Raw genomic sequence first — 16,532 nt, forward strand, 5'->3', positions numbered from 1 at the left:
AGCTTCACTGGTGGTTATATAGAAATAACTCAATTCCTAAAAACGAAATGCACATCTTTTTTATTTTATTATTAGTTAAAATAATAAACAATAAAAAAAACATACATCATAAATGTAATTTCTTCAAAATTGTGTTCTAAACGCTGCTTAATACACAAATGGGCAGAGTTTTGCTTCGGAATTTTTTTTTAATTATTTATTTTATTTTATCTATAATATAAAAATGAATCCCAAAATGTGTTGGTAAGCGCATAATTTTAGAACAGCTGAACCGATTTCTTTAATTCATTTTTATTATATTCCTTAAAGTACGAGGATGGTTCTTATGTAGAGAAAACGTGAATATATACCACGGGCGAAGCCGGGGCGGACCGCTAGTTGTTAATATTAATGTCTTATTACTTTTTTTTTCACATACAGCAAATTTCTATATCAAAATTACTCCATTTGTAGCCCTTTACACATCATTATGGTTCATGTTTTACCAAATTCAACAACTTTTTCATAGGAATCGAGTTAAACAAAAAAGTGCATTATTATTATATAATATTATTGTGCCCCACAATGCCCCTTAACCCATACGGGGTCGTCCCATGCCCCGGCCGGGCGGGGCCGGCATATCTCCACCGCTCTTTACGTTTTTGATAGTTTCGTCTATGGAGAGAATCTGAAAAATGAAAAAAAATCTATGTAAAAAAGTATAATAATAGAAAGTTAATGTTCTTGTGTCTATAGTAAACTGGGAATGAAAATACAAATTGGCTGTTTAACGGTGCATTTACATCAAACGAACATAGAGCTAGAGCTATAGTCATTTTTAGTCACCTCATGTCTACTATCAAGATCCTCACTGTTCAATCAGAAATTGGATCCGTTTGTTTTAATCATCGGTGACAAATTTACTTCATACATAATATTATTAATTAGTAAAACTATAGATATCATTTTTAACAATTTATCATCAGACATAATATTATGTATCTGTTTCACTGATCGATTCTTTCTTCTTTTTACAAACAATCAATTAACGCGCCTAAAGAAGTTTCAATACCATTTTTGTAGTGAAACTTCTTTAGGCGCGTTGAGAGTAAAATTTCAAGGTCACGTCATGGAGTAAGTAATCTTTGCCAAACAAGTTTCACTTCTGACACGTGTACTCGGCAAACGCGCTATTTTTTTCCGTAAAATAGGTTAAAAAAAATGTGTGCGTGTACTAGTGTACACACGTAAGAAGTGAAACTTCTTTATGACCTTATTTTTCAAAACATAATTTACTTTATGCAACTTTACAGAAATACGTCGAATCGCGCGTGGTAGGGATAAGAAAAAGATGGCATGTAACGGAAAAATGTCAACCGTAACGAAAAAATGTTACACTAAGTTTTTTTCCAACCGTGATCAAGGAGTTTCACTTCAATAAAAAAAATATCGATCACTAGTAATCATTTAATCTTACCTTCCTCGCACCTACACACATACATACATACAAAAATAAATATACAAACCTGCGCGGCAGCTTCACACGCGGCTGTTATAGCGTTGATCTTAACCACGGCGGGCTCCCAGACGCAACTGAGGAAATTGTCCGCGATGTCCTCCTTTTGTATGTCCACGCCGAACCAGACCTCGCCTGGAAATAGTAACTCTAGTGAGTAAAATGTTACTCGAAGGAGTAAAATTTTGACTGTGGTCGATAACTCGCCTGTATAGTGGTATTGCAGAAAATACTCCGGTGAGTAAAATAGTTTTACTCTGGAGAGTAAAATAGTTTAAGTTTGTAGAGTAAAATTATTTAAGTAGTCTGAGTAAAATTCTAGCGTGGCGAGTAAAATAATTTAATAGGTGGTAATAAAAATAATTCGACTATCTCTCGTGGCAAAAATACTTGGAGCTGATGGCTTGCTTCGTACTTCATTAAAAAAGTCGGAAGTTCTCAAATCAAACTTTTCTGCTTATTGCCTAATGCTTAATGTCTAGTGCTGGGTCATGATGAAAAATGACATTTTGACGAAATTTCATGTCCTCTCTTGGCCTATTTTTCATCACCCACCTTGATGATGCTTCTGGCGCAGCTTATTCAACAGGTTGGTGGCATCGAAGCCAGCGTTGTCACACAACTGACGTGGTATAGCTTCAAACGCTCGTGCTATGGCCCCAATGAGTAATTGCTCCTTGCCAGCAATGCCCTTGGAGTGATCGCGGAGATGTTTGGACAGCTCCATGTCTATTGCACCGCCACCTGTGAAAAAAAGTAAATAATAATTACGATAATTGTAGAAAATATGAGATTTTTTTCCACATATCTACTGTTCGATCAAGGTGACTAATAACAAACAAACTAAGATTCTCAAAGGATAAAAACGAGGACCAAGAGTCTTGACTTTGAGTCGATTACAATAGTACTTTTTGCAACAACACTTTATTAAAAACAAAAAACTTGTATAAAAAAAAATTGGTTTTTACGTGAAACATATCGTTAAACATATACAAGTCGCTTACACTGACTCAAAGAAAAATTCATGCTTCCGCGAAGTATAGTTCAAACGTCAGACGATATAGACCAGTTTGGTACGGGCCAATTTTCTAACATGGTTCTAATAGTATAAAGCTGAAGAGTTTGTTTGTTTGAACGCGCTAATCTCAGGAACTACTGGTCCGATTTGAAAAATTCATTCGGTGTTAGATAGCCCATTTACCGAGGAAGGCTATAGGCTATATATCATTACGCTAAGACCAACAGAAGCGGAGCTAGGCGGGTAAAACCGCGAAGCGCAGCTAGTACTAAATAACAACAATCAATTCATGCTTCCAAAAAGTATAGTTCAAACGTCAGACGATATAGACCAAGTATATGGAAATGATTTCTAAAGACATCAAATTTACTTGTAAAATTATAAAAAAACTCACCCGCAACAACAGCATCATTCTTGATGGTCCTTCGCACAATCATGATAGCATCATGCAGAGAACGTTCCGTCTCTTCCAGAAACTGTTCAGCGCCACCTCTGAGGATCAGCGTGCATGTTTTCGCTGCTGGGCATCCTGGAAATGAATTGACGAAATAATATTAATAAAAAACATCCATACTAATATTATAAATGCGAAAGTAACTCTGTCTGTCTGTCTGTTACTCAATCACGCCTAACTACTGAACCAATTTGCATGAAATTTGGTATATACAGATATTTTGACACCCGAGAAAGGACAGAGACTACTTTTTACCCCGGGAAAGAGGATAGGTTTTAACCCGGAAATCCCACGGGAACGTAAACTATGCGGGTTTTTCTTTGACTGCGCGGGCGAAGCTGCGGCTAGAAAGCTAGTTGAATATTAATCGAAAAAAATGTCTATTTCAAATAATCTAGTGTACACCTATAATACTTAAATCACAATGACCCTGGGCTCAAATAACTATTGATAAGTAACAATTTTTCTAAACCTAAATAAACTAATGCAGGTACCATATAAAAGTCTAATCTACATGATACTAATTGTAGTAAATGTATAGCAATTGTAACCTGCATATACAGGGTGTCCCATTGTTGGGTATACTAAGCTCAAAGGAGGTTATAGTTTTGCATATGCTGAGTACGTAAAAAATACTTAACTTCGCGCAGCTGGCATATACCGCTTCGCTAATGTTGACCATTTTATCAATGAAAACATAATCTTAAAAGATAGCCCACGTGCGGGTAGCAAAGTTGGGCGGATTGCTTGTTAGGGGTTATGCTACACATAGAGTTTTAAGAATTCATCTATTTGAAAAAAAAATGTGTCTGGAATTTTATAAGTATTTTTTACGTACTCAGCATATTATGCAAAACTATAACCTCCTTTGAGCTTAGTATACCAAGGGTGGAACACCCTGTATAAATATTAACATGATGCTAAAATAAAGTATTTGATGTGACTATATTCATATGAATATTTCTTACCAGGCGGCGCATTTTCTTTTTCATAACCTTTACAAGAAAACAAGCCATTAGTATCAGAAAATTAAAGCAAATATGCTTTTTATACGAACGAATAATCATGAGCAATGGTGTAAAAAGATCAATGAATAAAACCAGCTTTTCCCAACCTGGGGTCCGCACACGAATCCAGAAAATTACGAATGCCTTAGTGACCAGACTATTCTGACAGCCGGACTATGTATTTTTTCGGTTTTAAGATGGAATAATCTATCATGTGATGGGTGGTAAATAGTTCAGGATCCATCGCCTATTTTTGCAAGTGATTACTATCAAGCTAATTTTCCGTGAGTAGCCTTATTTTGTGGAGGGCCCCCCCTTTAATTTCTTGTACGAAACTCTCGATTGTGGTAGCTAACAGAGGTAACAGGGATAATTTTTTTTTATTTGATGGTTCTCAAATATTTATTACTAACTGAATTTTTTTTTTCGCATTCGCGCGTTTTCACTAACGTTCTAAAAAAATTAAGCTTCAATTACGACAATTTATACTAAGGCAGTAGTATAAATTTACCCTGAGATTACCCTTTTACCGAATAATCAGGTCGCGGGTGGAGGACAGACAGACACACACTCACCCGCGAATATGTTGTACCGCTCGCCGCCCACCTGCCGCTCGCTGAACCGAGCGCACGAGCCGAGCGCTTCAGTGCGCAGGTCGCGGGTGGAGGACAGACAGACACACACTCACCCGCGAATATGTTGTACCGCTCGCCGCCCACCTGCCGCTCGCTGAACCGCGCGCACGAGCCGAGCGCGTCGGTGCGCAGGTCGCGGGTGGAGGACAGCACGGCGCCGCCGCAAGCGCGCTGCGTGCGACGCATGTCCTCGTCGGGCACGCGGCCCGCGCAGAACATGTCGCTGGAAACACGAAAACATATAAATTTTTTAAGTGAAACAAAAAAAAAACCGTTTTCATGTGTGCCCGATATGTCCATACCACAGAACAGTAAGAACAAATAGAAGTGCTATAATGTCATAATTAGTATGAAAACCAGTGTCGCCAAACCCACACATTTAAACCGATAGCTAAACAGTTTACACAACAAGTAAACTATGCCTTTATTGGACAGCTTAATTTGAGTAAAAACTGACTTAGGTATTCAGCATTTCAATATGTACTCTAACGCACGATGTTACGGTATATTTTAGTATAACATCCCTAGGTATATTAGCTGTTTTGTTTCTCTTTGCTCAGAAATTCCAAATTCGAAAACATTCAGCTATTCAACAACAGAGGGCGTAAGTTTTCGATAGATATAACTTTGAACCTCAATACATAGAGATAAGGTTGAAATTTATGTCACTCTACATTATTGACATTAACGTGATGCTATGCCCTAAGGGATGTCAGCCTTGTTATCGATAATTCAAGAATAAATATTTTTTTGGTACTTTTTATTGTATGAGTATAGTATAATGTGTCACATTTTTTATATATTTTTATTGGGAATAGAGAAGCGCTTAACCACAATCTCGCCTGATGTTATGCTGAGATGTGGTCTAAGATGGTACGCGCTTTCCTAGAAGGTACCTGTTCACTCTACGCTTGAAGTATGTACTAGACATTTGGAGTATGTTTATTACTATTAAGTATGTACGTCTTTTCATATTATTATTATTAAAGGCCCATATCCCTTCCCATCCCCTACCCATCCTCTCCTTCCCTATCCTCATTCCCTCCCATCCTCGCCCCTTCTACCTAACTCCTTCCAATTCCCTTTGAGGACAGCAACACATCCACTTCCAAGTGGAGTGGATGCTTATGGGCGGCGTGTATCGCTTAACACCAGGCGACGCGTCTGCTCGTTTGCTGTCCTATAGCATAAAAAAATAAATAAAAATAAAAATAAAAAACGGAACAGAATAGTATAAATCTATATTTACAAAATACAAACAGAAAATATGCATTATTTTAAATCTTGGAACTGCCGTAGGTTTCATGTATCGGCGGCCTTTGTTAGACTACTTAGTGCTGTTCGGCATCCAGGTAACTCGTCACGTTGCATTTATCCATTTCTCTTTTAAATTAGCCTCTTTGGGAAATATATAAAAAAATATTGTAGAAATGAAAGCTAAGGAAAAATAAAATAAAATAAAATATTTATAATGTTTGTCTTTTCTAATCATCACTAAACCGACATTCGTTTGTTTATTGCAATAATATTCCAGATAGCCTTGTTTGCTGTTCAATCTATAATAGTACTAATTAGACTTACCGATGGTATGGAATGCCTCCATTGCTGATATTATTGTGTCTGCTATCATTTTTCCACTCTAATACCAAACAACACGTCCTAATTAATGAATAAATATGAAAAAAAGGTTTGACAGCTGACAACCGACTCGAATATTTTTCTGCGCACAACTGAGAGCAAGTTAGGTGATCTTACCTTACTAGTGACACGTGGGCCACGCCCACATCACACTTCTATTTGTTCTTACTGTTCTGTGCTTTATACAAACAAAAAATAAATACATAAACAATAAAATTTTATTTTTTTGTCACCTCATGTCTACTATCAAGATCCTCACTGTTCAATCAGAAATTGGATCCGTTTGTTATAATCATCGGTGACATTTTCCCATTCACTACAGGACATTGGCAAAATTGTGGCAACGCAGTACTGCCATAAATTAAAATATTGAATTGACATTTTAAATTTGCTACGATTTCTTTTAAAAGTAATTTTTATTCAATAGCATTGTTAGAAAAAGAAATGTGTGCGTGTACTAGTCTACACACATAAGAAGTGAAACTTCTTTATGACCTTATCTTTCAAAAAATAATTTACTATATGCAACTTTACAGAAATACGTCGAATCACGCGCGGTAGGGATAAGAAAAAGATGGCGCGTAACGGAAAAATGTTACGCGTAACGAAAAAATGTTACACTAAATTTTTTCCAACCCCGATAAAGAAGTTTCACTTCAAAAATTGGCCCAGATTACATGCAGCGCTGCCAGTTTTTCGTACAGAATCTGCCATTCCACATCTTCCCCCTGGTATACTCCCACATTACACTGCACAAGAGACACTCACCGGTCAGCAAAGTACTGTGTGGCCACATCGCCGATGGGCAGCTTGCTCAACCCTACGTTGGCCCAACATTATTGTACAGAATCTGCCATTCCACATCTACCCCCTGGTATACTCCCACATCATACCGTGTACACAAAGAGACACTCACCGGTCAGCAAAGTACTGCGTGGCCACATCACCGATGGGCAGTTTGCTCAGCACCACGTTAGCTCCGCTTGCATGCAGCGCTGCCAACTTCTCGTATAGAATCTGCCATTCCGCATCTACCACCTTTTGGTATTCGCGTACGTTGTCTACGCGAACCTGGGGGTATATATTATTTAGGTTAAGAAACTTATTTAGGCAACATAAAGTAAAAAAGTGGGAGCCAAACAAGGCAGTAACTGAACAAACGCAATTTTTAAAAGATTTTATCGACGGAAATTATTTGTAAAAAATCCTAACCAAAGTAATTTATTTAAAATTTTAATATTTTTATCACCTCATGTCTACTATCAAGATCCTCCACTGTTCCATAGGAAATTGGATCCGTGTGTTTTAATCATTGGTGATGTTTTTTCTGAATTTTAATATTCAGGTTTACATTTAGATTGCACAAATTGTATCAATAAGCCACTATACTCACAATCACGCTCAAAAGTTATCCAAAGAAAAACATTAATTATGTGATAGAATAATTAACAATGTAGCATTGATGTACCATAAGAAAACTCTGCCACACATGCATAGGCAGAGTTTTTCTTTGGGCAATTTTTTATGATTATTGAAGTTATACTTCTTTTGGCGCGATGGAGAAATGGAGAGTGAACTTTTACAGTGCGCGCGCACACCGACACCTAAATTTAACAGCATGAAGTTAGTTCTAGGTGGTATGAAAATTGATAACTATGTTCAAGTTGTATATTCTAGTATTTTTTTTCCATACGCCAAAGAAGTATAACTTCTAACGCGTGTACATAAGTACACACACTCTTTTTTTATGATTATAAGTCTAGTTATCTATTGGGAACATTTTTTGAAGTGAAACTTGTTTAGCCGCGTTGAGAGTAAATTTTCATGATCACGGCGTTACCGTCACGTAATGGAATAAGTCGACGATTTTGGTATCTTTGATCTCACCGAAGAAGTTTCACTTCTGACACGTGTTCGCGGCACACACGCTCATTTTTTATTTTTATCGTGAGCCCAGTTATTTATTACTAGCTGTTCCCCGCGGTTTCACCCGCATTGCTCCACTCCTGTAGATCGTAGCGTGATGATATGTAGCCTATAGCATTCCTAGATAAATGGGCTATCTAACACTGAAAGAATTTTTCAAATCGGACCAGTAGTTCCCGCGATTAGCGCGTTCAAACAAACAAACAATCAAACAAACAAACTCTTCAGCTTTATAATATTAGTATAGATGAACATAGCCCAATATCTCACCTCAGCATTATCCCTCTCAGCTTTGAGTTCCAGCTCAATATTTAGCAGTGCAATCTTGCAGTTTTCATAGCTCTTCGGTTGCATCTCAAAGCCTGCGTACGAGAACGTCTTCTTGAAGGCCACACCTTCGACTAGGAATGAGTCTTCTAATGCACCGCCCGCTACTTTCTTGATACCTGAAAGAAAATTATTAATTTTTAGGGTATACTGTAAATTATATAAAAATGTTTCCTACCCACTTAATTTTTTTTGTGCTAAAACACAGAGTTATAAAGATTTTTCAATTATAGAATTTTCAATATACATACATAACAATTCTATGTCATAAATTAACTACAAAAAGACATTATTTTGAATCTATGGAAATACCTCAGCATTCCGATATATCTTTGCCATTTTAATATTTTAGTCACCTCATGTCTACTATCAAGATCCTCACTGTACAATCAGAAATTGGATCCGTTTGTTATAATCATCGGTGACAAAAGCAATACAAATAATCTATACATATAATAAATCTGTAGAAGGGACAATTCTGTACATTGAAAATATTGAAAAAATAAATAGCATGGGGTGTTACTGGATCGATACCAAACCCAAATATGTGATTTAAAAAATTTTGTTTGTGTGTCTGTATGTTCAGGCATCACGTGAAAACTAATGGTTCGATTTCGATGAAACTTGGTATAATTATACCTTATTATCCTGGGCATAAAATAGGATACTTTTTATCGAAAAATACGTAGAAAAAAAAATTAATTTTTCAGTTTTATAGACCGACTTCCGCGCGGACGCTAGTTTATTAAATAAAATAAAATCTAAGAATAGAAATCAGTCGAATAATAGTTGCCATGATACGCCGGACTGAATAATATTATAAAGATGAAGAGTTTGTTTGAACGCGCTAATCTCAAGAACTACTTACTGGTCCGATTTGAAAAATTTGAAAAATTATCGAGGAACGTTATAGGCTTTATATTATTATCATCACGCTAAGACCAGCAGAAGCTGAGTCACGCAGGTGAAACCGCGGAGCGAAGCTAGTTTTATTTAAGATCACTATCGTGTGGATTCAAATAAATAATTTTTCTCTTTCTGTCGACTCTTTTACATACTTTTAACTTTTCCAAACATTAAAATCTAAATTATTTTAACATCTTTTAATACTGACCAATCATATCCAAGGGCAGCAAAGGTGCATCCAATAACAACACAGCATCGACCACCATCTTGGAAAAGTGATCCTTCTGCTGATGAATCAGTTTAGAAGACATCGCTGTAACCGCGCATTTCTTTAGCAGATCCCTGTGAAATTGTGTTCGTTTGTATGTTTGTTTGTTTGTGGTTCGATGGTGGAAAGGGATGGGGATATTCATACGAGTTGTGTCCACATTAAATTCGGTAATTGGATCCGTTGTTATAATCATTAGTATGTTGAATAATAGAGATAATTAATAATATAAAATTCGAAGACATTCGAGAACATTCTATTACCATCTAGTAACTATTACCATCATTACCATCTAGTAACTCAACTTTACTACACGTAAAAACATTCAATGTAACGAGTAACACATTCTAAAATTTCCAAAAACGTTCTCGAACACCCCTTAGCATTCTAGAACATTCTCGAACCTTCCAGAACATTCCAGAATACTCACCTCTGCTCCTCCGGCGACTTGCTCTCAACACGCACGGACAGTTCCTTCACTTTATCCACGGCCAATTTCGAAGCCGCACGAACGGCGCGAACAATAACACGCGGGTGCACACCTTAACACATTTGGCGTGTTAATAACTTTATTTTTTAATATTTTTTTAATATAATAATAAAAATAAACTCATAATGTTAGTATTTCGTCAGCATTTCTGTGGATCCGTAAGAATGTAATCATTGTAGAACGATGTTCTCACTATCCTTTTGAATGCGACTTCCCAACCCAGAAATGGAAGCAATTTTGTTATTTATTTTTGAAGAAGCCAATTTTTCCACTATTTTCATAGTCATATATCCAATCGTATAGCTTGAGTGCAGTGTCTGTATGGCTGTTTGTTTTGCGGCGAGGCGGGGGAGAGTACCGACCGTTCCGTTTCTTTCTAACTTCTAACTCGTGCTCTTTCTTACCCCCACCCCGCCTCACCGCACGTACTTACACCGCCCTACAGTCACTGCGCTCAAGCTATAGCACAAAGCTGTTACCCAATGTATTTAAAGCTGTTACCCAATGTATTTAAATAACAGAAAAAAAATGTTTTAAAATTATCTGTATAAATAGCACCATTCATTTCTATTATAACGCAAAACACAGTTTTTTTTTTAACTTTTAATTGACTTCAAAAAGATTATATTGAGTAATTTAGAAAAAAATTATAAGCACTAAATTCCATAAGCCAAATTAATACAGCTTCTGTTTTTTTTTTTTTAACAAAGTAATTTATTTTTAATCACTTACACGCCCCCATCGCATTTCACCCAAACCAACACCATTTTCACCATGTACCCTCCCAAATTTTTTTAAAACTACCCTCCTCCAAACCTAGATAATAAAAAATAACTAACCTTCCTCAACAAACGGCTTTAATCTCTTCAGAAGCTCGCCGGCAAGAATCACCACAGATGTGGTACCGTCGCCGACCTGTTTTTAAAATTTAAAATATTTTTTTTTTATCTGTGCTATAGAATATATGCAAATATTACTTGAGTAGGAAAAATCATATAATAGTTTGTCATCAAGCGAATTCGGAAATTGGATCCGTGTTTATAATCATTTTGTTATTGTAACTTATTAATAAAAATATTTATAAGTAATAACGTATATTTTGACGAAATTTTCACGAACACATGCTGGTCGATGTTTATTACAGAGAAAAAAGTAAGTTTCTATCGTGAAATAATATTTATTATTACATACCTCAGCATCTTGCGATTTGGCAATGTCGACCAACGTTCTGGCGGCAGGGTGGACGATGTCCAAAAGCTGTGTAAAGATCATGATTTAATATATTTTATATCTATATATATAAAAATGAAACCCGTTTCGCTTTGTCACTGCATCACGTGAATGGCTGAACCGATTTCGATAATTCTTTTTTTTAATGTTTGTGGAAGTCCAAAGATGATTCTTATATAGAGAAAACGTAAATATGTACCACGGGCGAAGCCGGGGCGAACCGCTAGTTTAAAATATTATTTATCAGGTCAATTTAAAAATTAACTAGACGACATACATAAAAGAGAGAATAAATAATCCATTTCAACAGACTGAGTGTTAACATGATATTTCAATACACAAATTCTTTTGTTTTTTACACAAAATAATAATAATTAATAAGGTAGTAATTGAATTATTAAAAAAAGAGCAATACAGAGCCCAATTTAAATCGAAATAAACCAACGGACACTTCTTTAAAAAAAACAACCACACCTACATATTAAAATTCTTTTTAAAAATTAAAATACGAAAAAACACTCACCTTCATTATAGTAGCTCCATCATTTGATATAACAGCTTTGCCTGAATGGTCGACAATCAGTTTGTCCATACCACGCGGGCCGAGTGTGGTACGTACCTGTTCACAAATGAGTTAAATAATGTTATGAAGCAATTTGCGCAATATATAAATGCTATAAAAGAGGCTTTATTATTCAATTTTGATGTGTTTCGTTTATTTTTTTGTTAGATTAATGGCATGGTGGTGTAGTTTTGAATGACATAGGTATGTAATATGTATTATTGAAAAAATTATTTATATTAATGTTTGTTGCTCAGTTGGTTAAATCTCTAAATGTTGCTTTTGTTAATATCAGGAGAAGATGTTATGAGAGGAAACCATTCGAAATTTGAGTCCAAAAAAATAAATAACAAAACCAATCAGCTAATATTTTCACGTGAGATAGTTCGCGCGATCAGCTAGTGCCTATTCCAATTTGTAAATTACTTTTATTTTGGAAAGCACTAGAGTGTAAGTCCCTTAAAGATAATTTTATCAGCATAACATTTTCACCTCCTATATGTATACTAGCTTAACGTCCGCGGCTTCGCCCGGTTTATCTAAAACCTAATAAATTATATACTAAAACCTTCCTCTTGAATCACCCTATCTATTAAAAAAATGCTCATCAAAATCCGTTAAGTCGTTCTAAAGATTTAAGCATACAAAGGGACATAGGGACAGAGAAAGCGACTTTGTTTTATACTAATTACTATGTAGTGATTTCCATCATTTAGAGCGGCCGTACACGAGCAGCTCGAGCAGTTAACGGCTGAGTGACGTACACGGACTTCTCGAGCGGTCGGTCGTTGACTGCTCGATCTGTCGCTACAATTTACAAACCTTGCAGTTGACGGCTTGAAGCGGTCGCGACTGCTCAAGCAATCATGTGTACGGCAGTGAATGAATTTTTATTATCCACTGCACGGTCGCGGCTTCAAGCAGTCGGTCTCAACTGCTTGAAGCAGTACGGCCACTCTAACAAGTTAAATGTGTGATACCACCTCATATACTTCTATCTCGTCATCCAATCGGAAATTGGAACGAATTTTCGTATAATCACAGGCTCATAAGTGGAAATGAAATACACAACAAATGAATAAAGTTAAAAATAAATCATAGTCTTACATTCTATTCAACATTTCTCAAATATTTAAAAGGATTTACATATATACCAAAATAATATTTATTTCAATGTTTATTCTGGCTAATCTCTGGTACAGCTGGACCAATTATGACGGGACTATCACTGACAGATAGCCAATGTAATGAGTAGTAACTTCAGCTTCTTTTTATTCTGATATTTCATAAGGAACAGGACATAGGATTAAAAGGAATTATATAAATAAACTTACAGCATCCACAACCAGCTGGCAGGCATTGATGTTGGACACCAGTTGCGGCTTGCCCTGCGACTGGTCCGTCCCCTCCCGCAGTACTAAGATTTGTGGTTGCTGAAATTGTATCGAGAAATAGGTAATAACTTTTTTTTTAATTCAACAACTAGCTAAGGAGTAGGCAGTGCACTCGGTGCATTTAGACCAAACAAACATAGAGCTAGAGCAAGAGCATTCTTTCGTGATCTTTTAGTGTAATAAAAACTCATATTCAGTGTTGTTCAGTATTAGAACTTTGCATAGAATCTTTTCAAACGCACAAAGAACAACAAAAGATCTGATGATGCTCTAAGCCTGTTTACACAAAAAAAATTTACATAGTGGGGTTAGAATGAGCATTCGCTTGTATTAGAGCACTTTGCGTTGTAAATGTAGTGATGAGAATTTGGTTGTTGATTCATGTTTATCTTTTAAAAGGGCTAAGTATGAAAACTATCTGGGATTGATAAAATTGAATGAAGAAAGTGGCTAATCATGAATTTGGTTGAACAACGTTTTCTTATTAAAAGGGATAAGTATGAAAACTGTGTTTGTTTTTTGGCCTGTGATTTGTACTTATATATTGAAACACGTAACAGGATGAAGTAGTCATCAAATTTATTTACTTTTGTGTATTAACGTATTAGAGATTAAGCATTATTTCATATGTAATAGAACACCCGTTTATCTAGTTTTATAAGAAATTGCTTAATTTTAATCAAACGTTACCTTAAATTAATAAAATTAAACAACTTTAAGTGAAGTCTGATTTCCGAGTATTTTCAGTCTGGACAACAAATTAGAAACAGCATGGTTCAAGTGTTCCAAAGTCAAAACCTGTTGAAATGCCGCACATATTTTTTTCTTCTACAAATATTTGCACCGTTTTTTAAACATTCCATCTAAAAGTTTCTGAAAATTAATTTGCTTTGCAGTATAAATGGGTAAAAGTAAGATTTGTTACCCATCAACAAGAAAAATAATTTTAAGTTTACATTTTGACAAAAACTGGAGTTACAGGAAAATTGCAAATCATTTAGAGTGTTTGATAAAAAGATATTCAATGCTATAGTTTATTTAAAAGAGCATGGTACTTCCGATCAAGTGCCTAGAAAAGCTCGACCATGAAAAACTACTGCACGCGAGGATAGGCAAATGATTCTTTTGGCAAAGATGGAACCATTTAAAAGTTCAAATTCTATAATAAAATTAGTTTTTTCCGAAGACGAACCTCGCAATGTGTTAATGAGATAGGTTCGCAGGCAGTAAGTCGAGGCAAAATTTTTTGGGAGAGACGCCAGGAAAGTACAGCTTCTTACTAGGCAGTACAGGGAACAACGATTTTCATTTACTAAGAAATATTGCTAGTGGACAGTCCGCCAGTGAAAAAGTTTTATTTTGGGATGAAACTAAAATTAATTTAATCAATTCTGATGGCAAAGGGTACGCGCGTCGTTCAGTTAACCATGCCTTAGATAATAAATAAACAGTTCAGCGTGGCGGAGGAAATATTATAGTATGGGCACGTATGGGGTTGTTTTTAGACTGTTATAATCTTTATAGACAACAACGGCTTTACAACGTCGTGGCTTAGATTGTATGAGATTTTAACACGTTTGCAAAAACATATTTTCTAATACAATTGGAACCTTTAAATGGATCCATTTTTGCAAAAAGAATTATTTGCCTATGCTCGCGTGCAGTGGTTTTTCATGGTCGAGCTTTTTTAGGCACTTAATCAGAAGTACCATGCTCTTTTAAATAAACTGTAGCATTGAATATCCTTTTATCGAACACTCTAAATGATTTGCAATTTTCCTGTAACTCCAGTTTTTGTCAAAATGTAAACTTAAAATTATTTTTCTTGTTGATGGGTCACAAATCTTACTTTTACCCATTTATACTGCAAAGCAAATTAATTTTCAGAAACTTTTAGATGGAATGTTTAAAAAACGGTGCAAATATTTGTAGAAGAAAAAAATATTGGCGGCATTTCAACAGGTTTTGACTTTGGAACACTCGAACCATGCTGTTTCTAATTTGTTGTCCAGACTGAAAATACTCGGAAATCAGACTTCACTTAAAGTTGTTTAATTTTATTAATTTAAGCTAACGTTTGATTAAAATTAAGCAATTTCTTATAAAACTAGATAAACGGGTGTTCTATTACATATGAAATAATGCTTAATCTCTAATATGTTAATACACAAAAGTAAATAAATTTGATGACTACTTCATCCTGTTACGTGTTTCTAATTAAACGTCCACCACTGTATATATTTTTTTTTATCTGCAATCATTGTTGACACTATGAAAGGATGTTTTTAAGGCATGTATAGCATATTAAAATATAGATTTTGAATATAATAGAGGCTAAAGTATTGATCATCCTATTGAGTCAAAGAAGAACTTAAAGTTATTGAATTTCTATAATTGTCATTTTCTGCAGTGTTTTATTAGTTAATTTTTTATGGAACTATCGGAATTATGCGTAAATAAAAGCGTCGCCACCTGTACTTGTTTTAATAAAATCTGTACATTAAAAAATAAGATGATATAAGTAGGTACATGACTATATAATTATTTAAGAAATGAAACAGCTATTTAAATATTTTATAACTTTAGAACTCTCATTAATTGATAATAAAAGAATGAGTCAAACTTATAATGGAAATCGAGTTTGTATAAATTGATTGATTTCTTGAATATTCCAAACATTTTTCACAACTTGAATATATTTTTGATCAAACACTTGGATATAATACACTTATTTAACACATTTTCTCATATTACACTCACAAATTCTAAAAAATAAATTCATATTTTGGATTTTTAACCCCTTCACATAAGAGGGGATATATAATGAAAGTACACTTAATGTTCGTAAAATATTATATACACAGACTAATTTTTTCAATAACGATTGCATTGACGATTAAATTACGCCATTTACGCATCAGATTACACTAGAAATTTCAAATTTATTTACCATCTTGAACAAATTCTATTCCTTCTATTCAACAAAACTCAAAACATTGACTGACAAGTGACAGTTCGTATAGTGAAATTTTACTTTTGAGTTTTTGACAGAGTTGAGTCAAATGACTAAGAAAAAGTCATAGACAACGCATGTGAAACTAAAAAAAATAATCGCTAGATAAAAGTACCTATTCCTCCCAATTAAATTATTTCAATATTATTTTATCACCATATTTTCTAGT

General features: G+C 35.0%; 1 protein-coding gene across 1 annotated transcript; it reads right to left on the reverse strand.

Annotated features, from left to right (window-relative positions):
• Window positions 1–533: 533 nt before the first annotated feature.
• LOC123702396 (T-complex protein 1 subunit eta) lies at window positions 534–16,369 on the reverse strand. Its single transcript, XM_045650139.1, has 14 exons — window positions 16,301–16,369; window positions 13,291–13,389; window positions 11,918–12,013; window positions 11,356–11,421; window positions 11,004–11,079; window positions 10,105–10,216; window positions 9,615–9,748; window positions 8,444–8,619; window positions 7,164–7,318; window positions 4,663–4,832; window positions 2,908–3,042; window positions 2,051–2,239; window positions 1,506–1,630; window positions 534–667 (listed from the first exon to the last, which is right to left on the reverse strand). The coding sequence occupies exons 1-14, from the start codon at window positions 16,301–16,303 to the stop codon at window positions 572–574; spliced, it is 1,632 nt and encodes a 543-aa protein (XP_045506095.1). The 5' UTR covers window positions 16,304–16,369; the 3' UTR covers window positions 534–571.
• Window positions 16,370–16,532: the final 163 nt, after the last annotated feature.

Source organism: Colias croceus, chromosome 23 (genome assembly GCF_905220415.1).
Source record: "Colias croceus chromosome 23, ilColCroc2.1".
NCBI lineage: Eukaryota > Metazoa > Arthropoda > Insecta > Lepidoptera > Pieridae > Colias > Colias croceus.

Coding starts and splice junctions, on each gene's coding strand:
- LOC123702396 (XM_045650139.1), bottom strand. Junction 9,749..10,104: donor AAGTCGCCGGAGGAGCAGAG/GTGAGTATTCTG, acceptor ACAATTTCACAG/GGATCTGCTAAAGAAATGCG. Junction 7,319..8,443: donor CTGAGAGGGATAATGCTGAG/GTGAGATATTGG, acceptor ATATACCCCCAG/GTTCGCGTAGACAACGTACG.